This window comes from Rhipicephalus microplus, chromosome 4 (genome assembly GCF_043290135.1).
Source record: "Rhipicephalus microplus isolate Deutch F79 chromosome 4, USDA_Rmic, whole genome shotgun sequence".
Lineage (NCBI taxonomy): Eukaryota > Metazoa > Arthropoda > Arachnida > Ixodida > Ixodidae > Rhipicephalus > Rhipicephalus microplus.
The window spans coordinates 51,080,641-51,107,347 of record NC_134703.1 but is presented as its reverse complement, the minus strand read 5'-3'; the positions used below and the strand labels follow the sequence as shown (position 1 = coordinate 51,107,347).

Here is a 26,707-nt window from a genome sequence, read left to right as displayed (position 1 = left end):
TCGAAAGCGGTTTATCCACCCCGTGCGCATACCACTGCCCATCACTTTTCATTTTTTGTGCAAACATCAACAGAATGGAACGATCTTCCTGCTGACATCGTGCACCACTCCAGCCTCGCCCATTTCAAAGAAGCCATCGAACAAATCATCCGTTTGTGAACTGTCTACCCCCTCATGTAACACCCCTTGACTGGGGCCCTTGAGGTATTATAAATAAATAAATAAATAAATTTATTTTTCCATCTACACTCCAAGCAAAAAAAAAAGAGTATGCATGACTCCTTTAGGGGAGTCCTGACTTGTCACGTATATGACTTTTTTTTTTTTTTTTTCAAGAGGCACGTCAACTCTCTTTGGGCTTCACTGTGTGACACTCTAGAAAGTTAGCGTGCCTCATTAAACAGAGTCGTACCCGCAGTAAGTCAAGACCACCCAACAAGAGTCAAAAGGACTCTTTTTTTTTGTCTTAATAGTGTATATAATGCTCGCGGAAGTGTACTTCATTTTTTTTCCACTGATGCCGATTTGATAGTGGTCATATAAAAGTTGCACAAAATAGCATAACATCCCTCACATATTTACTAAACACGTGATAACATATTTCAAGAATGCGTACGATAGAGTGGGAATAAAATGAAACAAATTCCACAATTCGTGAAAGTTAAAAGCTTCGACGTTTAATGTGACAACAACCAAGCTCCGCGACGCCTGGCCCTAGTATGGGATGTTGAAAGGGTAGTACTTGCTATTGACATCCCTGTGAGGAAGAAAAAAAAGTTATTGTTCCTAAACTATCATAAAGAGCAATGTACGCAAGCAATAAATGATCAAGGGTCACGTGTCACCACTTACGCGTCTAGCACGCACACCCTGAAGTTCTTGTCGAGACCGTTCAAAGTTTCGACGTCAGCAGGGTCAAGCGAAAAGTTTAGCACCTGAGAAGTGAAAATGAGAGATTAAAACTTCGTCCCAGTACTAATATTTGGCTCTCAAATTCCGCGAGTTTCCGCACATTAAATAACTAAAAAAAGAACACATCGGACAAAACGTTATATTTAAGCAGTCTTATATACTGTTCAAACAGTATATAAATAGTATATAAGCAACACATAAGCCACCGTAATATTGTTTAGTCGCTAAATTACGGCAGCAGACACCGATTCACGACAATGAAGACATATATCTGAAAATGCATGTTTCATAAAAACAGAAACCCCTTAGGTCTCTGGTACAAAGCTCATATCACCGCAAATGTTGTTGCAGGGATCCTTTCTTGATAATTTCTAAGTCATAACGCTTTTTTTTCTTTTTCCCCTAAATGAAACCACCTCGTATTTAAATAGTTTTCGTCATTCGTGCAGCATACGCTTGTGAGAGAAATATCAAACGTGACGATGCTTCAATGACGGGATCTACGATGTGTACGTATACAAGCATACATACCTTAAAGTTTTCTGCTATTCTTGCTTTGTTTGTACTCTTTGGGATGCTGACGAGCCCACGTTCGATCGGGTAGCGGATAAGCACCTGCGAGAGCGTCAGAAGGGCTTTCTTTTGTGGGCAATCATGAGACCGAAGAAATGCCTTTCTCAAAAAAAAAAAAAAAACAAGCGATTCTAGCGCGTCTAAATGCCTTCGTTAGTCCCGGTATTCTACTATCAAGACAAACCTGAGCGGGCGTGACTCCGTGCTTCTTAGCGATTGTCTTAACCGTGTCATCTTCCATCAACGTTTTCTCTTCCTTCGGTGCCCTGTAGGAAATGTGATTCGTCAATGAATAGAAGAAGAGAGAAAGCAGACAAACGAAAACCGCAGCAAGTTGTCTCCAAGGAGAAATGGTAGTTTGTGCGTGAAAACTAGCTCGACATGTCATACACGAGCGGCGCTACTCAACAGTAAACAGTAGCTAGCACTCTTGCTGGCCATTGCAAGAAAACGCGATGAAGTGTTGACATTATGCCAGTAAATGCAGTAAAATTGACACAACATGTTCATTTTTCAAAAAATATTTAATGTTGTAATGAATATCTTGGCTCATATGGTAGCTTAGCGCCCCGCTTTACACCACTACAAACTTTTTTCGCCTGGATTGAGCTCAGTAAACTAATCTTTTTTTATTGTGCCCATCGAATAACTCTTCGTTAAACTCCAGTTTGCTAAACAATATGCCCCGCGTTTGGCTGCAAACTATATAAAAGATCAACCGACAAAGTGGTGATTGAACAAATATTCATGTAAAGCAGTAACTAGTCCAGACAAAGGTGAGAAGGGGGCGGCCAAGGGGATGCCGTGTCTGATACCTAGTTTTTGCACTCTCTACTGACCCTAAAGGACTGCGTGAGAGAGGGTCATGGAAAGAGCACGGACGAGAGAGAGGGCGGATCTGTTGTATAACAACTTTCCTTCCTTCCCACCCCTGATAGTGGAGAACCTTGCACACGCCCGAGGATAGATGCGACACGCTCGTTCAATCACACTGAATCAGAGAGTCAAGAACAAGTACACACGCACGAGCAGCGTGAGTTTGACGAGTGTCTGAGACCAGCTGCCGTTTTCTAATAAATTCTCTGCATATTTATAATAAAAGGTCCCTAAATTACCCAGAAACTGTGGTTTTGAGCCATCGCAACTGCTACACAAAGTATGAACACCACATAAGCACGTACATCAGTTGCACAAAGTACTAACACCACACCACATTAGCACGTACCACGGCCGGTCAGGTGAGCCCAATGGGCTGTATGCGGTAGTTTTGATCTGAAAGTCTTCGCACAGGGCGATGAGTTTCTTCTGTGTCAGGTAAGGATGGCACTCGATCTAGCATGAGAAAGAACTGGTCACAAAGGTGTCGCAGTAGTAAAAAAAAATGAAGCAACGTTTCTTCGTCTGAACAATCAGGTAAAAAGTGACCGCGAAAAAAAGTAGAAAACACTCACAGCATTTTTTTTGTGTGTGTGTGTGTCACAGAACTGGTACTGTTAGCGATATGCATCAGCAACAAAGCGCTACTTAAAAATACCTTCTGTTTCTGTTGATTGGCGCCAGAACTTTAAAAATACATTTCAAACTTTGCCCTCCACCAGCACTTTCATCCTACACACTCTCCTGACACATCTCCTTTCCGTAGAGAACACCCCCGAGTTGAACCATTCCACGTGAGAATGCCGAAAACCAGCCGGTTCGCCTAGAATACTCAGTCCCTACCCTTGACAGTTGGAAATCATTCTTTCCTGCCCAGCCCTGGACGAACAGCGAAAGCTGAAAGGCACGGCCAGCCAGATAGCAGCAGCAAACGAGGTCTTTCACTGAGGGTTCCCCCCTTCACATGCGAAAACCCAGGATGTTATATTCCCAGCGAAAACGATTATTCGTGTTACTGGGAGTAACAAAGGCGTACTTCACATAGATGCTCGTTACAGATCCCGAAGCGGCTAACGTAGATGCAGCGTCTCAGACAGCACCGTTCTGTACTGTGCAGTTCCCTAACCAGAAGCTCTATTCTCTTGCTGTTTGCCTATGTTTTGTTAGTATTATTGCACGCACGAATAGCATACAAGTTTAAAAAAAAACTTGCCTGGTTCATCACTGGTTTTATCTCACACGACTTAACTAGTCGAGTTATTTGCTCCGAGTTGAAGTTGGAGACGCCAATGGACCGCACAAGACCTTTCCTTTTGCATTCTTCCATGCCCTGTAATAAAACGAGAGTGTTAATTTTGGTTCTATAACTTCAAAACATCCTTGAATATTTCACAAATAATTAAACGACATGACTGTGGTTAAAGAAAAATTGGACTATTCCATGCGGTTATTTAGGACTGCCAATTTCCAACTGAGCAGTGAGGTTACATAGTTGTTCTAGAAAGAAAGAAAGGAAAAATGAAAGAAAGACAACTCATTGTTGGGCTAGTTGATAATTTTCATGAAGCAAATATATCCAACACGCTTTCCTGTTGTCTTCGTTTCCTGCATACGTTCATTTTATGGTTTGATATATTTTCTTGATGAAAGGCCATTGTCCTATATGCATGCGTTTCTGCCGCATAACGTAGAACGCAGGACATCCATGACGGGCGTGCTATTGCACATTCAGATAGCGTATTTTAACATTTTTATGCCATCTCTGTTGAAAAATTTTTCGAAACATGAACGAGCGGACCTAGCCAGGCGATGTTTAATTTCATCGCGTCTATTGTCGACCGAACAGTTATTTCACTCCACCAAATCAATCAATCAATCTATCTATCTATCTATCTATCTATCTATCTATCTATCTATCTATCTATCTATCTATCTATCTATCTATCTATCTATCTATCTATCTATCTATCTATCTATCTATCTATCTATCTATCTATCTATCTATCTATCTATCTATCTATCACTCTGAATTCCTCTCACTGATTGACTCATTCACTCACTCACTCTGATTCACTCACATGAACGTGCCTGTCCTACCTCAGTAGAAAAGACTTCACACATTATGCAGGCCACAAGTTTAGTTCCCACATGCCAGTTTCTGCCTCGCAACTACTATTTCAACTTATTTTCTCGGGAAGAGCAGCTAACCGTGAACAGCCACGCAATATACTCTTTTAAAGCGCAGTGAAGGCTTCGACACGCAATGTACGTGGCTTTAAAGCTATCCGTGAAGTCATAATTGCATTTTTTAATTATTTGTAGCTGACACACGACTTTACACCAAGCTTCATGCGGCCATGAGTATAGATGTTTCGCTCCACTTTCACTACCTTTATTTTCAGAATAAAACATACATTGTGCGAAATTATCTCAAAAACCGTAACTTTAACGCTTTAATCATTTTCTGAACATTTCTTTCGTAAAACAAATGCTTTCGACGGAAACAGCCCGGTCGAAATTATTGTTCACGGCATTTGAAAATGTAGAACACAAACAACCAGGATACCTCCCAGGTCTCCAGGTAATCGATGTTAGCCAGCTGGATGTGACCATTTTCGTCCTTCGGGAAGAGGTCATCGCCCTCCTGCATAGTGCGAGGCGACGACAATAGAAAAGAGATATGCAAAAGTGAAACCCTGCAAAGCATCTTTACAGTGGAGCCCTAACACTCCCTGCCTCGCAATATCCCTAGCTCACCTTGTACGCTTGAGGCCAATGAACCAAGTAAAGGTCGATGTAATCGAGTCCCAGCGCTCGTAGGCTTCTGTTGCAGCACTCGAGAACTTTTTGTTTACTGTGAAACGAGTTCCAGCACTGCAATAATGTAAAACATACATGTAATGTTACGGTTTGTCGTTGTCTGGCTGTGAAATCAGCAAGACAGCTATGCCAGCCCTCATATATACTGCTGGAACCATCGTCTTAGGCTGACAACAAGCACAGTCGATGCAACATGCATCACGACCCCTATTCTAATAAATACGTATCGATTTTTCGCTTCTTTACAAAGTATGTTGTACATTGCCATCCTTCACCTCAAATCTATAATCAGCGAGTTATATTGCGACGCTCGCTTCACAGCGCTTCGCTGCGAATGCACAGATAAGGCCTTCTACAGTCCGTCGTGTGCACGATGCCAAAAAATACCCCAAATACTCCATCAAAGACCCCCAATACCCCAGCCAATGTTATGGTATGACGCGCACTACAAGCTAATATTAACACTAAATGCAAATTAATGAGAGTGATGATGTTGTATGGGATCAAGCACTCTTCCACAAAAGCATTTATAATCTTACATGAACATCAATAATGACACGAATGAGAGAATTCGTGAGGTTATTCTTCTCTTCAAATTCCCATTCGTGCTCCCAAGATCAGTCTTACCACGTCAGGAAAGAAGCTTTTAAATGGGCTCTCTAACGCTTAAAAACATCGGTGCTGACTGCATAACTCGTAGTGGCACTCATCACAACTATTGCGAGCGGAAATTACAATGGAAGGCTCAGGCGTGTCTTAGACACTTGTAGCGTTAAATGTTATCACGGCATTGCATGAAATTAAGGATTACTATTGGATTTATTTTTTCTTTAGCATGGTTTTTGACTGAACTCTGAAGAGAATAAAGCTCTCCAACTTTTATGGGCGAGCTCCTAAAGCCGTGGGTTGGTCCATGCATGTCTGTGACCAGTTCGTAACCACATAGTTCTATGACTCACTCAGCAGGTGGCGCTAGTGTGAGTGACAGACAGACAGACAGACAGACAGAGACAGACAGACAGGCAGACGGACGGACGGACGGGCGCCTCGCCCAACTCATCATCATTCACTCAGTGGATATGCTGTGATTTTCTTTAGGTTGAATATTGCAAAGCCGGTCAAAGAATGCGTCGAATGCTACGGTGCTAGAGGAAACGCGCCTGGGATGGGCACCGTTGTTTGAAGAAACTAAAAGAAAAAAGTGTAAGAGAATAGGGGAGCCTTCAGACGTCACAGGGCGAGGGAAACACAGTCAGGTGAGCTCGCGAAAACTGAGTTGAGGGTAAGCATCTACGACATTTTATTTTGATACCACTACGCTGCATAAGTTTGCACTGCGTACCCCTTTTGCTGCCATGCTTGCGGCAATTATCTTTAAAGCCTTCAGTCTACGCAACCAGCTAGAAAAACACGTAAAGCAATGAGGTCGCGAAAAGTGTTAGAGGGCCCCTCTAAGGTGACGATATTTTTACGGAACGCACATTGTCATGAATCTAATTTTAACGATCTCAGAAGTTCTTTGGCGATGAAGTATGCAAATGCCTTCAATAATAAAACAACTCACGCATTCCTACGAAAAGAACAAGACGCTATATAATTTACTAGCTCTATAGTCGTCGAACAACCCGTACGAAAATTTCATTGTGCTTAGCACCATATTACTGAAAGCGAAAGTAATCAATGCTCTATAGGCGCAGCTGACTACTCGGGGTTTCTATGGCATTCAAATCTGTTGTATGTGCTCTACTAGCTTCCTAGGAAGAGTTAGTGCATGTAGCATCCACGAGACAACAGCTGCCACCGTCATCAAGCGAGCGATTATGAACGAGACGCTCCTGATTGTAGCCGAGAAATAGAAAAAAAAGAGGTGAGGGAGAGAAAGGTACAAGTTGTGGAATGAAAGCGCAGCTGTGCCTGGCGGCCGCTTCATTGACGTGCTTTCAATGACGTTCGCAAGGGAAGAAGCGCTGAAGAACATGAGTTCGCTGGTTGCTACTCGCTTCCATGCACAAACGCTTGCGCCTGTTGTTAACATTAATTCGATGACATTCTCGGAGGAAACATGCCCTAATTTGTATGTAGCGGAAATTTTTTTAGCTCATTGAACGATAGCCGTATTATCTAAGTCAGACGTAAGATCACTTCGCTCAATGCTCATTGCTTACACATGTCAGTAAGCGAGATAATCAACGCCAAGTTTAGAATACATGAAAACAACTACAGCGGGAAATGATCAACTTTTGAAAGACCAGTCCACTATTATATAAGCATTATTCACAGTTTCGCAACAACACGACAGATAAGTCTGAAATAATAGCATGTGTAACGGCGATGTTGTTTCAGATCCACTGCGAACGAGCAAACATGACTTCTATTGATTTTTCTAAAGCAGCAAACTTTCTATAAAAATTTACCAAAAGTATCTACAAAAGTTTTATACAAATATTTATCAGTTGAAGTATATGAAGCATAGCTTTAAAGTGTTCCTATAGCACACCATAAGACATGACAGCCTAACAGACGACTTAGTACATATAACAAATAATGATTTACTTTCTCTATGTAGTGAAATTCATCTTGTACTATGTTTTATTGAGCCATACTAACGTTACCTCTGGCAATGTTACGGGGTTTTTTTGTATATGTGTGTATTTATCTCTGCCACGCGTTTCTTTGTAGTGGTTATGTTTTCATACCATCCTACCTAATTGCCATATGGCGATGTAAGTATTCTGTAAATAAATAAAACAACTAAATAAAAATACGCCCAATGCAGCCACCTTAGTGGTGATAAAGAGCTCTTCTCTGGTGATGAGGCCTTCCTTGATGGCGTGCCCGATGGCCCGTCCCACTTCTGGCTCATTGAGGTAGACGAGCGCACAGTCAATGTGCCGGTAGCCGACGCGGATAGCCTCCATCACGGCCTCATACACTTGCGATGGAGCTGACTGCAGAAGACCAGAGAGCCGCAGCAAGGTAAGTGACGCGGTTATAAGGTATATCTAAAAGACAGCAAAGGCTACCATTACGAGCCTCGTCTATAAAACAAGCATAGTCAGTACATAGATTTGTTACATGCCCTTTGTCGTCTATTGAACTTGAAGAAACATTCAACTACACAGGGGTTTTTTGCCACCAAGTCCGCAGCACTGCCTTGGTTTAAAAAACGAAACGGAACAACCGAACTGAATCGGATGTAACAAGCGTGGATGGTGTCAACCGTGGAAATAAAAGACATTTTGGTTTATACTTATCTGCCAAAGAACTACCAATCCATGTTAATTTTCTAGCTTTTTGATACATTCGGCACCGAAACCATTACTATTGGGTAAATCCGTTCTACTGTGTCAACTAGAAGTATGACAATAGCTATGAGAGGATTCTTCTCCCCAAAACCTTTGCACATTTACCGCAGTTATTGAAATGGGTTGATACTTGTTCGCCAAAAGCTACTTACATGACGAGGACCTCGAATCTTGTAGCATCAGTGTCATGACATTAAAAGGCTGAATTGGTCAGCACCAGTCACAAAGGCTCAAAGAGTGTTGAAATGACGCATTAAGCAGAAGGCAGCCTACATAATGCGTCACATGTAGATTTGGGTTCCATTAGCGAGAAGTGGTTTTCATCTATTTTTTTCTTTATTTGCACAATCACTTTTTCTTTTAAAGCCCTGCAGGTATATTTTTTCTCAAATTTCTTGGCTGCATTTACAATTAGCTGGTTTTGGTTATGCCTTACGCAAAAGCAAGCGTCGCTCTTCTTTTTTGTCTTCTTTCTTTTTTTTCAGTATGCCCGATGAGTTTACATTATTTAACATGAGCTTTCAAACAGCACACGATATCCTGTATGCTTTCATTAACGGCGTCTTCATTACACGTTAAGAAGTGCAGATAGAGATTTGAAGTTGACAGTCCACCATTCCCCACACAACGCCACAATACCAAGGTCAGCTTGCACGTGAATCAGTACTCATATATTATTTTAAGCTATTCCGGAACAAGGGAGGCGTATGAGAACTCTAGAGAGATGACAGCGATGTAACGAGCAGGTCTAATGACCTCCGACTTCGATTTCCGCGCTCGCAAGGCTGTAGATGTAACTGTTGTGAGGAAGCAGGCACAGTGACACGGCAATGGGTAACACAGAAGCACCAGATAGGACGCTAAGCAATTCCGTTGAGATTTTACACTCAACTACCTGCTGCAACATCGAAGTCAGCGCAAAACACAGTTGAAGATTTTGTACCATGCCCTCAAACCTTCGTCTCACTGACATTTACGACCTGTTTTAGAGATTTCAATTAAATTTCTTTATGTGACTACTACGCTGTGCAAGCATTCAGAGCGTCTCAACGAAATCAGCGTGATATGAAAGTGATCACTGCTATAGGTGTCTACATAAGCCCACAAACGCATGACGACAGTCCCTCAAGGGGGACAGAAAGCGGTCGTACGTTCTGACAACACACAATAAAGGTGATAGGTGCTGGTACCAGTAATAAAGCAATGTGGCAGCCAGCGTTGCAGCCAGCCAGCGTTAATAACCAGCGTTGCAGTACCCCGCGCCTAGGAACAAGTGCATGGAGCGGCAGCGTTAGAGGTTTCCGAAGCGAACAGTCCAGCGCTTGCAGACGCCGGCGTTCTGGCACTGATTCAAGATTTCCGGGAAGAGAGGAGAGCCAAAATGAGGGTGCGCTTACCTTCCAGGTTCCAAGGCCGAGCGCCGGAATCTTATTGCCGTCCGCCAACGTCACGATGGGGCACTTCGCCATGCTGGTGCTTCTTTCAGCTGCGCTTCTCTCCGAAGGCGGGCTCGCCGACGATCAAACGAACGGCACGTTCGAAAAAAAAAGACGAAGAAGACCTGGAACACTTCTAATCTCCGTCTAAACCGGAGCACGTTTTATGGCGGGAGAAAAACGAAGTTATAAAAAGACATCGACACAATGGCGTATTTTAGATGTATATTTCGCCGGCTCTCGGTAGGGTGGTCCCCGGCTTCGAGAGAGGGAGAAGCGCCGCCAGACGCTCGTCTCGTGTTCGCGCATGCGTCCTGGCCTTCGTCGAGTGTGGCGCTGCAGGTGATGCTGCTTAGAGTGACGTCAGCATCGGACCGAGCGGGCCATGTGGCCGAGACCTTTGTGGTGTCTTGTAACATTGATCGTTTCGGGCGCGGTACGTTTAAAAACAGTAGAGGTGACTCCGGCGTTCGCGCTGTCGGTAACTGGAACTTATAGATCTTTTCACCTGAAGTATTATTACTTAAAACCGCGCCAAATATTATTTTCTCGTTGAGTCCTGCACTTGCCAAAATGCATTCCATGGAGACCGAGTGAGCATGTACATATGCCAATTATATTCTGTAGCAGTTGAATAGCGTCTAACAGACCCCATCGTTTTAATATGTGAATTAATTTGTGTGCGCATCCTTCGAGAAGCAATCTAACAACAGCAGCAGAAATGTCTCTTACAGTAAGCTCTTCAAACCGCGACCAGACTTTTAATAAGGCTATCAGTAAGCAGACAAAAGACAAGAAACAAATAAACAACGCATACCAGAATGCCCTGTACTTCCATTGTCCGCAGCACATGACTTCTATCGCGTGTTCATTTGTATACCCCGCTTTTGTTTTGCACCAGGACGTGTAGGGAAGAAGCTATAGTGGCTAAACTACACAACTACACGTCATATAGACTCAAAGCAAACAGTGATTCCACACGCTTGGACTACGTACACTGCTTGGACGCCGCCGTACAAGTATTCCACATATTTCGCAACAGCCATTCCGTACCACTACATATCTTCCAGTTTCATTGGTCGCACGAGCTGCTCGTAAAACAATCCCTCGCGTGACTGCGTCAACCGAAGCGCGTGCTCGCCGATACCTATGCTTCTCGGGTACAAGGCTCCGCCAGAAAGTGGCGAGAAGGTTGCTTTTGTCAATGCGGTTCGAACCACAAGGAAGGTACATACAGGTCGGCAAAAAATGCGGCGTTCACTTAGACTCACTCATGAAATACACTTTGTCCTTAGGCTTCACTGGTGCTACGAGTCATTAAAGTTTTCCTTGGCAGAAGTCAGTCGGAGTCAGACTCACCAAAAATAGTCTCAATCGTACACGCACTCAAGGAAGAAGACGAAGGGAAGAAATGAAAGTCCGCAAATACGGCTCATTCCGACTCCCTCATATTCAAGCCCATGACTCGATCTGAGTTTGAGTGAGTCTGACTCAGTCAACTCATGCTTTCGCGAGCGCATGATTAGCTATTTAAGCCATGCTTTCAGTGCTCTTCAAGAACATCTCGTATAAGTGGCGTTCTGCTTGACGCCTTTTGATATCGTACCTCGATATACTAGTTATCCATGGTGATAGTTCAATAACGACATTTTCATTTTCACACGACATATTTTAAAGACGATAGCCATTGGTGTATGAAAACGTACCACAAGTTTTTTGTTTTTTTTCGGAGGGCACAATGGCCAAATGGTGGTTGGAGACATGAGATGTATGCCGAACGTGTCCCTGAGGCAACCAACTGAGGCAATTAACACGATGTGCATCTTCATTGGATGATTCTTGGAAAGCACACTCGTAGCATATGCAGAACCGCATCGGGGTGGTTCTAGGCAAATGCGCTGTGGCTGACCATGCAGCCTCTCCTATGAACGGACATCGGTAATGCAAGCATTAGACAACGCTGTTAGGCTTTAGCGCGATACTTCCAGTACCCCGTAAAACTATAGCATGGAACCTACTGAGGTTCCCCATCATTCCTCGCACATAAATTCCAAGACATGTACAATATATAATAGCCTCTCCTTCAAGTAGGCGTAACGAGGAGTCCACGAATTATGTATGTCAATTATGACACCCAGGGAACAATGATGCCATGCATACTAGACGATCTACTTTATGTAGGCAGTGGGCCACGACCCTGACCACAGCCAAACTTCAAAGACAAGACTCGACTACACCAACTGAGAAGTGGGCGTTGATTGCATTGACGCGAAAACCAATGATGCCATACCTTGTCGCCATTACATGACAAACTTTCACTCAAAGTGAACGTGGTGTTGTTGTCGCTTACAAGTAATGATAAAATAGAGACACCTGGCTGGAACTATTTGCAATTAAAGATAAGTCAAACCTAGAAACAATTCGCAGAATATTGAAGTTTCAGCGGTAACGTTATCATAGAACGTAAAAAAAAAATTCTGCCTGTATCAGCCCATTTTATCGACAGTTTTGCGTTTTATTTACTGGAAATAAAGAGCCAATTAGATCCTACCAAAGTGCTTAACTAAAAAGGTGGCAAAATTCTTTCTAACGTTCACCTACAATCCCCGCCCCACCACGGTGGTCTAGTAACTAAGGTACTCGGCTGCTAACCCGCAGGTTGCGGGTTCGAATTCCGGCTGCAGGGGCTGCATTTCCGATGGAGGCTGAAATGTTGTAGGCCCGTGTCTTCAGATTTGGGTGCACGTTAAAGAACCCAATAAACAATTGTATCGGGCCAGTTGGTAAGGATCCATCTTGCTAGGAAGCGCAGCCACTATAACACAGAACACACAACACAAGCGCTTCTGTGTTCTGAGTTATAGTGGCTGCGCTTCCTAGCAAGAAAGAACCCCAGGTGGTTGAAATTTCCAGAGACCTCCACTACGGGGGGGGGGGGGAGATAAAGATGCAAGGAAAGGCGGGGAGGTTAACCAGACGCACATCCGGTTTGCTACCCTGCACTGGGGAAGGGATGAAGGGGAGAAAAGAGGTTGCAGAGAGATGAGAGGGTACACACAATCACGAGCACACTCGGGGACCACACACAGTCTACAGGCGGTCGCTCAGGTTTGTTGACTTTAAGTAAAGTAGCAGTGCTTTAGTCGCTTTCTGCGCAACTGAGGCAGATGCCCAAGGTCCTAGAATCTTCTGCACACAAAATGGTCCGGGGTCAAGTTGATTCAAAACCATCCGGAGTTGGCATCGCTGTGTATCGTAGCAAGCGCAGCTGCACAGGACGTGTTCAATGGTCTCTTCAGCTCCGCAGTAGTGGCATGTAGAAGTGTCTGCCATACCAATGCGAAAGGAGCACACCTTTGGGAATGCAACACCCAACCAAAGGCGGCAGAACAGTGTCGCATCGGAGCTGGAAAGTTGTGATGGTAGCTTTATCTTGAGCGAAGGATTCAGTTCATAAAATTGACACCTTTGGAAGCTGGTAGACGACCAGAACGTGCGTGTAAGATCTCGAGCCAGCAGGTAAAGTTGCCTTGCTGCATCACTCCTTGACAGAGGAATCGGGACTACACGGGTTCCTTCATGGGCTGAGCGGGCTGCATCATCGGCTAATTGATTTCCGGTAATACCGATATGTCCAGGCAGCCATTGATATATAATATCATGTCCTCGTGCTAGAGCTTCATGATGGCAATGTCTTATTTCTTGTACCAATTGTTCATGACTCCTCCTACGGCATGGCAGACTGCAAACTCTGAAGCGCTGCCTTCGAATCACAGAATATGACCCATTTTCCTGGACGTTCTTGAACGAGGTATTGTAAAGCAGCCCTTATAGCAGCAAGCTCTGATGCCGTAGATGTAGTCATATGCGACAACTTAAATTTGATTGTCATTGCTGCAGCCGTAATTACAGCGGCACCTGATGAGCTGCTGGACGAGACGGACCCATCAGTGTATATCTGCGTTCGGTCCAAGTACAACTCATGAAATAATAGCAGTGTTGCTTGCTTCAATGCTAATCTGGAGTGATTGCTTTTTTTTTCGATACCCGGAATTTCTAGACGTACTTGCGGCTGGTCGAGGCACCACAAATGACATGCCATTCTCGTAGCTGGCGTATATCCTGATGGAATGCTGTTTAGGTGCTTGGCTATGACGTCTGAAAACGTGGCACGTGGTCTTCCGGAGGGTAGAAGGGCCAAGTGGTGGTCGGGGACACGGCTAGTATGCCGAATATGCGCTCTGAGGCAATCCACAACTCTATATGTCCTGACCGGATGGTCTTTGGCAAGCATGATTGTGGCATAAGTAGAAGCGCATCGGGGCAGTCTTAGGCAGATACGCAGTGCCTGACCCTGCAAACTCTCCAATGAATGAGTATTGGATTTGCAAGTGTTAGTCAGTACCGGCAAGCTGTAGCGCAATAGACCCAGAAATAGGGCCCTGTACAGCTGTAGCATGGAGGCCACAGAAGTTCCCCATGCTTTACCGCACATGAATTTAATTATATGCACAATAGATAGCAGTCTCTTCTTCAAGTACGCACAATGCGTGCTCCACGAAAGACTTCTGTCGATTATTATGCCCAGGAAACGATGCGTCCGTGCATATTTGACACTCTGCCCATTGATGTAAACAGGGTATGGCGTCATTGGTTTGCGTGTAAACGTCATCAACGCGCACTTCACAGTTGATATAGTTAGGCCTTGTTTCTGAAGGTAGGCTGTTGTGAGGGTTACTGCCCGCTGTATTCGTGCACGCACCTGAGGGCGAGTAACTGCAGCACTCCAGAGGCAAATATCATCGGCGTATATGGATAGGCACACCGACTTTGGCAGAACCTTCACCAAACCAATGAGGGCAACATTGAACAATGTGGGGCTTAAAACACCTCCCTGAGGTATTCCGCAGTAGGTGTAATGTTCCGCAGTTGTACCCTCATCTGTTTGCACAAAGAAACCCCTGCCAGTTATATAATGTTTTATCCATTGAAACGTTCGTCCACCAATGCCCATTGCTGCGAGAGAAGTGAGGATGGCATCGTGAGCTACATTATCATATGCACCCTTCACGTCAAGAAAAAGTGCCACTGATATGCGCTTGCGACTTTTTTCTTGCTGAACAAATGTCGATAAGTCAAGGACACAGTCGATGGAGGAGCGGCCCCGACGAAAGCCTGCCATGCAAGAAGGGTATTTGGTGTATCGTTCCAAGTACCACTCGAGACGAAATAGAACCATTCTTTCCATCACTTTTCCGAGGCAGCTTGCGAGGGCAATAGGGCGATACGCTGTCAAGTCCAATGGTGATTTTCCCAATTTCAAAAGTGGTATTAATCGACTTATTGTCCATTCTCGGGGAACACAGCCGCTGAGCCAGGAGTTGTTGAAGCATGTTAAAAGTTCTTTTCTGGCTTTTTGTCCAAGGGGTCCCAACGCACTATAAGTAATACCATCAGGACCTGGCGATGACATGCGCTTAGAAGCGACTAACGCACCTTCCAGTTCTTCCATGGTGAATGGAATGTCCATTTCTGGTAATCGCGTCTCAGGAACGATCACGGCGTCGATGCTCTCGTTCATAATGTTCCCGGCAACTCTCGTGCAAAATTCTTCAGCCACCTCGAGTTCTGTTTTTCCATGATGAAGTGCCAAAGCTTTAGAAGGGTGCCGTTTTTGCGGAGAGGAGCGAAGACCACGAACTGTTCTCCAGATATATGACAGCGGTTTATGAGGGTCTAGATATTCGCAGAATGCTTTCCAGCGTTCGCTCTCCAGCTTGTAAATGCGTCGTTGAATCTTTTTCTGGAGCCGTCTTGCTTCCCTCAGATCGTAAATTGATCTTGTGCGTCTGTATCGTCGTTCAGCACGCCTTCGTATAGCTCGTAATTTTTCCAGTTCGATGTCAAACTGTGTTATTTTAGACGAAAACGGTAATTTACATTTGGACGCTTGCATAGCTTCCGCTATGGTATTTTCCAGGCTGCAGGCAAGGCCTTCTTGGCAAGCGTCCTCAACACGCGATGTAAACATCGACCAGTCAGTGCCAATTACAACACCGGAAGATAAATTTTTTTATGATACTATCGATCTTCACGTAGGTGGGTATGTGATCACTCCCATGAGTCTCAATATCGCAAAACCATTTAACTTTGTGAGAGAAGCATCGTGACACCAATGTCAGGTCAAGGCAACTGCCATACGTGAGACCCCGCAGATATGTTGGGGTACCATCGTTCATGATGGAAAGCTCGTAGTCGGAAGCGAATGTAACAATGTTCCGGCCTCTGGCATTCATCCTAGTGCTCCCCCAAAGCATGTGATGGGCGTTGAAGTCACCGGTGATGATCCAAGGCCCATCGGTCCTCATTAGGATGTCTTTTAATCTGTCGCAGTCAAATCGCGATGACGGAGATATATATCCACCAATAAGCGTGAACGAAACTGCATTCTTCTTTACACGAAGACACACGTACTGATTGTCGTCATTTGAACTTATTGGGTGCGAAAGATAAGTCAAGTCTGTGCGAATGTAAACAATTACTTTGCTTCGTTCTTCGCAAGCGGCTGAACAAAAAGCTTCATAACCGGACAATCTATAAGGTGTTGATACGTTTAGTTAACATATGACAAGTATAGGGAATTGATTGGCCCGAACAAATTGGCGAAAGTCCAAGATACGGGACTTCATGCCTCTGGCATTCCACTGAAAAATCGACGCACTTTTAACTTCAGTGCGGAAGATGAGATTTTGTTGAGCCATTGTGCTTATACGACGTTAGCAAGAACTGGATTCAGTGCATCCAGTATTTGCAGTGCACTCTTAACAGACGGAGATTGTATGCTGCTCAGTAGCGTGCGAATCGTGGCAATTAATGATTGCACGATTGCAGTCACTTGCCTGTCTTGGTTGGAAAGATCTCGAACCGGGATCGCGGACTGGCCGTCATGAAACTCCTTCGGTTCGCTTGATGCTGCTTCCCTTTGAAGTGCAGGCCACTCTGTCGCAGTTAGGGTATGCTCACTGGCTTTGTCCTTCACAGCCTTTCCCAAAGCATGTGGTCTGTGAGGTAAAGGAGGTGGTACCGATGAGGGATCTGGCAAACGTGTCGAGGAGGTAGCGGGCGTCCTTGAAGACCGACGTCGACGTGAACGACGCCTTCTGACTTTAGCTGCGGCTTCTCGATGAGATGAGTGATAGCGCACCATCTCTTTCAAGATGGCAATTTTCTTCTGAATCCGCGGGCAGTCCTTCGATGTGGCTTCATGGGATTCATTGCAATTAGAGCATTTCTTGACAGTTGCGACGCACTTATCCACTGCATGGGGCTCGGTGCAGCGGTGGCATACCACCAAATTCTCGCAGACGCTGCTCACATGTCCAAGTTTCATGCATTTACGGCACTGGAGAGGCTTTGGAATGAAAGGCCGCACAGCATGTATGAAGAAGCGTACGCATTTGGGCTGGTTGGTTCATGTTCACAGAAGTTAAAAAACAGCGCTAAAAAGACGGGACAAGAAAAGAAAGGACAACAGGACAGGGCGCTGACTAGCAACCAAATATGTTTATTTCTTCAGTCAGCATACATATATACCACAGCACTATCGCAAAAAACAGCCTACACAGCGGCATGTGAGCCTGCGCAGAGGCAGTCCAACAAAAAATTAGTTTGACAGAAAATTGATTTCCTTCGGAAGGAGGGAAATGGAAGGGAGGCTAACACATGCCTCACCACTGTTATGAATGTGAAAAGCTTCCGAAATGAGACGTGCACGTTCATCGTGGTAGTATGATAAGAAAATGGTATCTTTAAAAGATGGGTGGCAACCGCAGTTGTTACAGTGAAGGGAAAGCTGACTATCTGTAGCGCGATTATGAACTTTGTTTGAATGCTCGCGCAAGCGGTCATTAGCACAACGGCCCGTTTGCCCTATATAACACCGACCACAGGAAAGAGGAATCTTGTAGACCACGCCATGACGACATTTCACAAACTTGTGCCTGTGCTTCTTAGTACATCCTTTTTTGTACGGTGCCTCACGATTAACATGCTGGCATAAGCTGCCTAGCTTATTTTGGGCAGAAAATAGCAGCTTAATGCCTGCCCTGGCGACAACTTTTTTTAAATTGTGCGCTACCTTGTGCACATAGGGGATAACTGCTACGCTTTTTAGCCGGCTATTTTCAGACTGCACAGTGGCCAGGCGCTTGTCCTTACAGACTGCTACTAGGCTTTCAGCAATACTAGTCAAAAGCGTTGCAGGAAAACCTGCAAGCTTCAGGCGGTCAACTTGCGAAAAGAAACACTTTTCAACTTGGTGGTCACAGGACCTGTAGAGCGCCGCCTTCATGCAAGCTCTTGCAATGCCACGTTTAACAATTTTTGAGTGCGCCGAAGAAAAGGGAAGAAGGGCCTTTTTTGACCTGGGTGCGTAACCCCAACACACGTGGCTGTTTGAGAACGACAGTTCTAAGTCTAAAAAGCGTAGTTTGTTATTTGAAGGATGCTCAGTCTTCAATTCAAAAGAACTTAATTCTGCGCGGAACACGTCAATTATCTTAGAAGCAGCAGGCTGCGCGTCAGGTGGGTTAGTGCGGTAAAAAATTACAAAATCATCCACGTAGCGCATCACTTTTACCGTGCTCGTCTGATCTAGCTTGCTCTCTAGATTGCGGTCAAAGCTAGCCAATAAAAGGTCACTCAGAATGGGGGCGATGCAAGACCCTATGCACACTCCTTTACGTTGTATAAAAAGCTTATCATCCAGGCAGATGAAGGTCGATTGCATATAAAACTTTAAAAGTGCTAAAAACCGATGGACAGTGATTCCACAGGCGTTTTGGAACTTAAGAACCCCGAATCTGTCTATGCAATAGCCTACTTCAGTACACACTTCTTCCTGAGGGAGCGAATAATATAAGTCCTTAATGTCTATGGAAAAAGCGCGCACACCTTCTGGACACTCATCCTGGAGAAAGGTAGAAACAGTACCTGGCGCCCTTATGAGGTAGGGGTCGTCGACGTCGAGAAGGCCCAAGAACCTTTGCAGAAACACTCCCACCTCACGTTGCCAGGTTCCTCGCTCAGAAACTATAGTCCGGAACGGGCACAATTCCTTATGGGTCTTGGCACTGAAGAAAGCTGATAGGCAGGTCTCTTTGCAGGCTTTTACAGACTTAGCCAGTTTTGCAAGTCCGGCTTTTTCGCACAGCTGGACGGCCCTTGTCTTTACCTTCGCCGGAACCACTCCTTTTACTTCGTTGAAGTTCTCAAGAATGGCCGCGGCTGCTTTTTCTTTGTAGAGACTTCGAGGCAACACGACGAATCCCCCTTCCTTGTCGGAGAGGAAGCAGGGCTGAAGCTTCTCCTCTCCGACAAGGAAGGGGGATTCGTCGTGTTGCCTCGAAGTCTCTACAAAGAAAAAGCAGCCGCGGCCATTCTTGAGAACTTCAACGAAGTAAAAGGAGTGGTTCCGGCGAAGGTAAAGACAAGGGCCGTCCAGCTGTGCGAAAAAGCCGGACTTGCAAAACTGGCTAAGTCTGTAAAAGCCTGCAAAGAGACCTGCCTATCAGCTTTCTTCAGTGCCAAGACCCATAAGGAATTGTGCCCGTTCCGGACTATAGTTTCTGAGCGAGGAACCTGGCAACGTGAGGTGGGAGTGTTTCTGCAAAGGTTCTTGGGCCTTCTCGACGTCGACGACCCCTACCTCATAAGGGCGCCAGGTACTGTTTCTACCTTTCTCCAGGATGAGTGTCCAGAAGGTGTGCGCGCTTTTTCCATAGACATTAAGGACTTATATTATTCGCTCCCTCAGGAAGAAGTGTGTACTGAAGTAGGCTATTGCATAGACAGATTCGGGGTTCTTAAGTTCCAAAACGCCTGTGGAATCACTGTCCATCGGTTTTTAGCACTTTTAAAGTTTTATATGCAATCGACCTTCATCTGCCTGGATGATAAGCTTTTTATACAACGTAAAGGAGTGTGCATAGGGTCTTGCATCGCCCCCATTCTGAGTGACCTTTTATTGGCTAGCTTTGACCGCAATCTAGAGAGCAAGCTAGATCAGACGAGCACGGTAAAAGTGATGCGCTACGTGGATGATTTTGTAATTTTTTACCGCACTAACCCACCTGACGCGCAGCCTGCTGCTTCTAAGATAATTGACGTGTTCCGCGCAGAATTAAGTTCTTTTGAATTGAAGACTGAGCATCCTTCAAATAACAAACTACGCTTTTTAGACTTAGAACTGTCGTTCTCAAACAGCCACGTGTGTTGGGGTTACGCACCCAGGTCAAAAAAGGCCCTTCTTCCCTTTTCTTCGGCGCACTCAAAAATTGTTAAACGTGGCATTGCAAGAGCTTGCATGAAGGCGGCGCTCTACAGGTCCTGTGACCACCAAGTTGAAAAGTGTTTCTTTTCGCAAGTTGACCGCCTGAAGCTTGCAGGTTTTCCTGCAACGCTTTTGACTAGTATTGCTGAAAGCCTAGTAGCAGTCTGTAAGGACAAGCGCCTGGCCACTGTGCAGTCTGAAAATAGCCGGCTAAAAAGCGTAGCAGTTATCCCCTATGTGCACAAGGTAGCGCACAATTTAAAAAAAGTTGTCGCCAGGGCAGGCATTAAGCTGCTATTTTCTGCCCAAAATAAGCTAGGCAGCTTATGCCAGCATGTTAATCGTGAGGCACCGTACAAAAAAAAGGATGTACTAAGAAGCACAGGCACAAGTTTGTGAAATGTCGTCATGGCGTGGTCTACAAGATTCCTCTTTCCTGTGGTCGGTGTTATATAGGGCAAACGGGCCGTTGTGCTAATGACCGCTTGCGCGAGCATTCAAACAAAGTTCATAATCGCGCTACAGATAGTCAGCTTTCCCTTCACTGTAACAACTGCGGTTGCCACCCATCTTTTAAAGATACCATTTTCTTATCATACTACCACGATGAACGTGCACGTCTCATTTCGGAAGCTTTTCACATTCATAACAGTGGTGAGGCATGTGTTAGCCTCCCTTCCATTTCCCTCCTTCCGAAGGAAATCAATTTTCTGTCAAACTAATTTTTTGTTGGACTGCCTCTGCGCAGGCTCACATGCCGCTGCGTAGGCTGTTTTTTGCGATAGTGCTGTGGTATATATGTATGCTGACTGAAGAAATAAACATATTTGGTTGCTAGTCAGCGCCCTGTCCTGTTGTCCTTTCTTTTCTTGTCCCGTCTTTTTAGCGCTGTTTTTTAACTTCTGTGAGCATGTATGAAGTACCCCACCTTCACATGAGAGGGGAGTGGTGTGCTCTTAAACGCAATCTTCACACAGCGAGACTTGCCTAGCCGGGTGACATCAACAATTGGAGTATCACTTGTCGACTTGACAAGAAATTGTAAGTCATTATTGGAAATAGCCACATCTATGTCGTAGATCACGCCGGTTACTACATCACATCCCAAGGGAACATGAGAGCGCACCTGGTTGCCGTCCAAGTCAGTTACACTGCGCAGAACGCCCAGCGAACTTGCGTGCAAGACGTCAACAGCCAGTATATTCTTTCTGGCGTTCACTCTTATGTCCGTGATCTCATTTGGCACGAGCGTTTCCAGATACCTCGACACAGACTGTCTGTTAAGGCGTTTCATGCTGACGGTAGGAAGTGCAGGCAGAAACAGGATGGTATAAGTGTTCGATTTTGGCGCTTCACTTACAGTTTGAATAGTTGAGGCTGAGGATGTCCTCATGTTCCTCCTCTTCGCTTTGCGGCTCAGCACAGGTTAGAAACCGTCATCTGAAAAGTCCTCAATGCTGAGATAGTAATCATGAGTATCTTCACTGTCGCTGTCACTCGCTTGTCCCATCCGCTTCCTGGAGGCGGCCGCCGCTGACGCCGCTGGTGCCGGCAGGCGCCCGGGGTGGTCTACATCCATCCCCTCCAAGGGAGCAGCGAAAATTGATCAACAGACTTAAATTACCACTGAAATACGCCGGAGTTAGCAGAAGTAGCTCCCATTCAAAACACACTTTTTCGTCTTCTCTTGCGTCTCTCATAAACATATGGTGGTTTTGGGACGTTAAACCCCACATATAAATCAACCTACAATTACCACACTGCCAAATCGTTCGGCATCTTTGCAACACAGAACCACTTAGTGCGGCCTTGCTAACATTCAATGTTACCTGGTGATAGTTAAAGTACATAGTGCTAACCTACATAGTGAGTCCTAACATTCCAGCATTATATGTTGAGAAATATTCAATTTTACGAATATACTGAGCGAGATGATAGGGACCTTTTAAGAAACCCACAAAGATGGGCCGGCAGAGGAGTACGCAACACACGGGGCGCTGATCTTCAAATGAGCATTCGTGTGTTTTGCTCTTCGCCTATCTCGCCCTAACAAATATTGATCATGCACTGATCTTGTCATTGGTGCATAAGGGGACGTCATCGTCTGCATGGCAGCTTTTAAACTCAAAATCTTAAGCCCACCGGTATTACAACCAAAAGATGCTTTCACGCAGCGCCTCAAACAGAAACATTCCTATAGCGAAATTCTCTCGGCATCTCTAAATGAAGGAAGCACAAAATCACAATAGTCATAATAATAATAACGTACAAAAAGGTGCTTAACCTTTGTTTCGTTTCAAAACTAACTTACCGTGATTCGCCCGGAAACTGCTTCCTAAAACTACTGTGAAAGATTGTTGATCGAAAAATCATATGCGTACGCTCCTCGTAATTCAGTTGCCTTGGCGTTGTCAATGAAATATTCAACTCAACATCGGTGCTACGCAGACACGCGTAGTAGCGCTTTGTTTTACTTAGTCGAGGTGTTTTTTTTTATTTCCAAAAGAAAACACCTACCCAGCTTTCTAACATTGCGCGGTGGCACGGATCGCGTGCCTGTTCGGATATCCAGATTTACGCCTTGAAATTCAATAATGCAGGATCCTTTCGAATGCCTTATGCAAAGTTCTAGAAAGGTTTTTCTTGATTGGATTGGTTAAGGAATACTTGAGATGGCTGTGATGCACGTTACAGCTGGACTGCTTTCGAAAAGTCAGCTGAATAATGTATGGGCAGAGAGGCGAAATCCTTTCAAGTGTATCATGTTGTTTCTTCATTTCTTTTCTGTGTTTTGTCACTGCACAAACACACACACACACACACACACACACACACGCACACACACACACAAGCGTGTGTATGTGCTCGTGCGTACACGCACTCATTGAGCGTACTTCCGTATTTCATATTTTATGCTGCCGTTGAAACAGTACAGCATAATACGAGGAAATCTCACATGACACACAAGCTGCAAATAGAAGCTTTGCCATGCTGTGTACAGGCAATCGCGTGCATATTCATTATAATCGTATTTAATATATTATACAAGTACGCATTTTTCTCTTGGTCGCCATGAGAGCTAGATTTATGTTTTTTTTTATTATTTGAGTATCTCCATGATCGTTTAACTCTGCTCCCAGTCATGTCAATTCGCACTCCTCATTAAAATAGAGCCCTGCATGTAAAACCGATTAAACATGCTGGTTTTATTTCTCTCTGTCATTCCGTTTACTGTGGAGCCCCGCTGGGGTGTTCTAGTGGCTAAGGTACTCGGCTGCTTACCCGCAGGTCACGGGATCAAATCCCGACTGCGGCGGCTAAATTTCCAATGCAGGTGGGAACGTTGTAGGCCAGTGTGCTCAGATTTGGGTGCACGTTAAAGAATCCTAGGTGGTAGAAATTTCAGGAGCCCTCAATACGGTGTCTCTCATAATCATATGGTGGTTTTGGGACGTAAAACCCTACATATCAATCAATCATTTACCGTGGAACTTTTTAAGAACTATAAGTCATTTGTGTTAAAAGAACCAACATTGAACATTTTCATTTGTCTTTGTGGGCAACCCCTTCTAATGTGGAACATTTCTAGATGTAGTAAACTATTCATGTGAAATTAGTGAAATCAATGGCTTGCATTTTGTTCTATATGCGATTTATTTCAATGCTGAAGAGTTGATGCAGTGAGTCATACAAGCAAAATGGGTGATATCTGCAGCTGCCATTTCGCTTTACCTGTGGTTCCCTATGGTGTGAAGCACTTCATTTGATCGCGTGGGGACCTCAGTGTACGAAGGAACATTCTTCTAGGGAGCCTGGAAAAAGCAGGGATTCGAGAACGCTTGCGTGCAGCAGATAATGTCTCCTAAAGGACAAAAATATGAACTTGCAAAGTTTCTCGACCCCGACTTAATATTTACGCGACACTGAACGACACCTACATGTAAAAATTTTATATAGCATTGATTAACAGTGAAAAAAAAGTTGTACCAACTGAATAACCAGGTAGCAAGGCTGTCGTCACTGCAGGAAATCGGTCAGGAAATCTCTCTAGAAAATCACGGGAACCAGCCCAAAAACCATCTCTTTGCGATTCTCTATTTGTGAACCTTGTCGATTTCAATATTTTCGCGATTTTTATTAAAAATATTATTATTCCGAAAACATAATGTAGGCTTGTGAAGAAATCTTGCCAGTTCATTACATATAGCTCAACTCAGAAAGGAAACATAAAGCGGCCGAAGTTTCAGGCTTTTGCCCTTACACTTATTGATATTTCTATTAATGAGAGTGCTACACTTGCTGTCACATTATGAATTCGCAGTTGTCGGATAATATAACGCGTATTTGTATAATTTCACTACCTCAAAAAAAAGAAAAAAAATCTAACATGGCCCTTTATGCATCCTCATAAGACATTTTTTTGGCAAAGGCCACCTTCTTCTTTTTCTGCTCAGTCAATGCATTGATTCTACCAAACCCCAGCCACGTCTGCCGCGGTGGTGTTTAACGGTAAGGGCACTCGGCTGCTGACCCGAAGGTCACTGGTTCGATCCCGGTTGAGGCGGTCACATTTTGAATTCGGCGAAATCGTAGTGGCCCTTGTACTGTGCCATACCAGTGCACGTTAAATAACTTCAGACGGTCGAAATTTCCCGGGCCCTAGCCAACGGCGTCTCTCAGAATCACGTAGTGATTTTGGGACGTTAAAACCCCCGATATTGTTAACCTCTCATTCTCCGAAAGATCCCTGCCCCTAAGCTAGTGTCACCAGGATTAAAGGCATCGCAATATTCCTGCGTCTCTCCTGGTTTCACATTGCCTCCGTGACCACCGCACTTTTTATCCAGCGCCGTTGTCATATCATGTCGTGTGACGTCACGTGAAGTCGTCATTAGACAACGGTGCTGTCACATGTCTCGTGAACGACGTCACGTGACGTCACCATCTGAAAACGTCAGGTTGCCATGAGGACGTCACAAATTTATTCTATCGGCGACACCATGATGAAGTTAACGCGTGATGATCATTTTTTTTCATCATTCGTGTTGACGACGCCGACGGTGTACTTCCGCGTTTGATAAGGCATCTGAGGCTTTAACCCCTCCACCCCCAAATTAAGAAAACAAAAATTTGAATTGAATGCTTCTTTCGCAAAACTGACAAGGCATATCTACGCCACCAGAATGACATCACGAAGAAATTGATTCATTTCACGTGGCGTACCCCTTGGGGAAGTCGCGTCTCCTTTAGAGTGCAGTAATGCAGCACTGTGTCGCTTCACATGACAGGTTAGCCATTCTGCAACAAGAACGAGAACAAAAAAACGAAACATCACGTAAATTAAAAACGACGTCCCTTGATAACGCTTGCATAAACTGATATTCAATGCGAGAACTGAACTAAAAAAGAACATAGAAAGCCAGACATATGACTGGGAGTGCTCAGCAATGCCTTATCCGCACCATCGCAGCGCCGGACGTGATCCACACGCAAAGTCTCTCTATCCCCACACCGAACGCATCCAACACAACGGACGAGAAACCAAAAGCACAACGCTCAATGAAACAACGACACGTCTATCCCGAGTGGTCATCAGTGTTTTGGTTCTCCCCCCGTTTCAACTTGGAATGTAGAAAGACGGTTCTTTTTACTTATTTTTAGACTGTACCTTTTCTTTTTGCTCTTTCTATTTCCATCTCCCGAACTGCACCCTGTGATATACGCAACCCCCCCTCTGTGCGAGAACTGCCGGTCAGCAATTCCTTGACGTGACGTGAGTGCAATAAGACGCAGGCAAAAGAAAGCAGGCTTCCTGTGTCTGAGGTGCAGTCGGCTGGTGACTCCTTCTTGACAAGGTGCACGGCGGGTTACACTTCACCCCAACGGCTTTGACCCTCCGCCCCCCCCTCCCAACCCATTTTCCTCTTTCACGACTGCCACATCACTGCAGACTTAGGCTCGAGGAACATAGATGCGGTTATTAAGCTGAAGCGAAGTGATATCGTTCCGGTTGTTGTTTAGGTTGACAGCCTTAATGCGGGCTCCTGATCGGCTTCCTTCTCCCTCCTGCGCACTGAATGTGGCCATTATTCTGCGACATTTACGGGAGCTGCGTCATAATAAAACCTACTTTCTCTCTTTGTTTTTCTCGTAATGCTTCCTGGCTCATGAAGAAACCGTGCCGAATGAAACATTTTTACAAAGCCTGGCCTCTGTGGTACGTGTAGAGAGGCTATAAAGACTCAGATGAAACTGGTTCTTAGATCATCAGTACGCGCGACGCGCTGGGAAGTACGTCGTATATTAAATGAACGAGGGCGACAGCGTTCCAGTTGGTAAAGAGGTGACAGCACGCGCCTGCACTTTCAAGGCATTGGTGGAGTATAGCATGACCATTCTGAGAAAAAAAAACAATAAAGACACTAGAGAAACACAGGTACCACGTACGGCATCCC

General features: G+C 44.9%; 1 protein-coding gene across 1 annotated transcript; it reads right to left on the bottom strand.

Moving 5' to 3' along the window:
- Window positions 1-651: 651 nt before the first annotated feature.
- Window positions 652-10,154, bottom strand: LOC142814268 (aldo-keto reductase family 1 member B1-like). The gene is made up of 10 exons (XM_075892751.1): window positions 9,884-10,154; window positions 7,962-8,129; window positions 5,119-5,235; window positions 4,928-5,005; window positions 3,575-3,691; window positions 2,711-2,817; window positions 1,670-1,751; window positions 1,444-1,527; window positions 853-935; window positions 652-757 (listed from the first exon to the last, which is right to left on the bottom strand). The coding sequence occupies exons 1-10, from the start codon at window positions 9,953-9,955 to the stop codon at window positions 715-717; spliced, it is 951 nt and encodes a 316-aa protein (XP_075748866.1). The 5' UTR covers window positions 9,956-10,154; the 3' UTR covers window positions 652-714.
- Window positions 10,155-26,707: the final 16,553 nt, after the last annotated feature.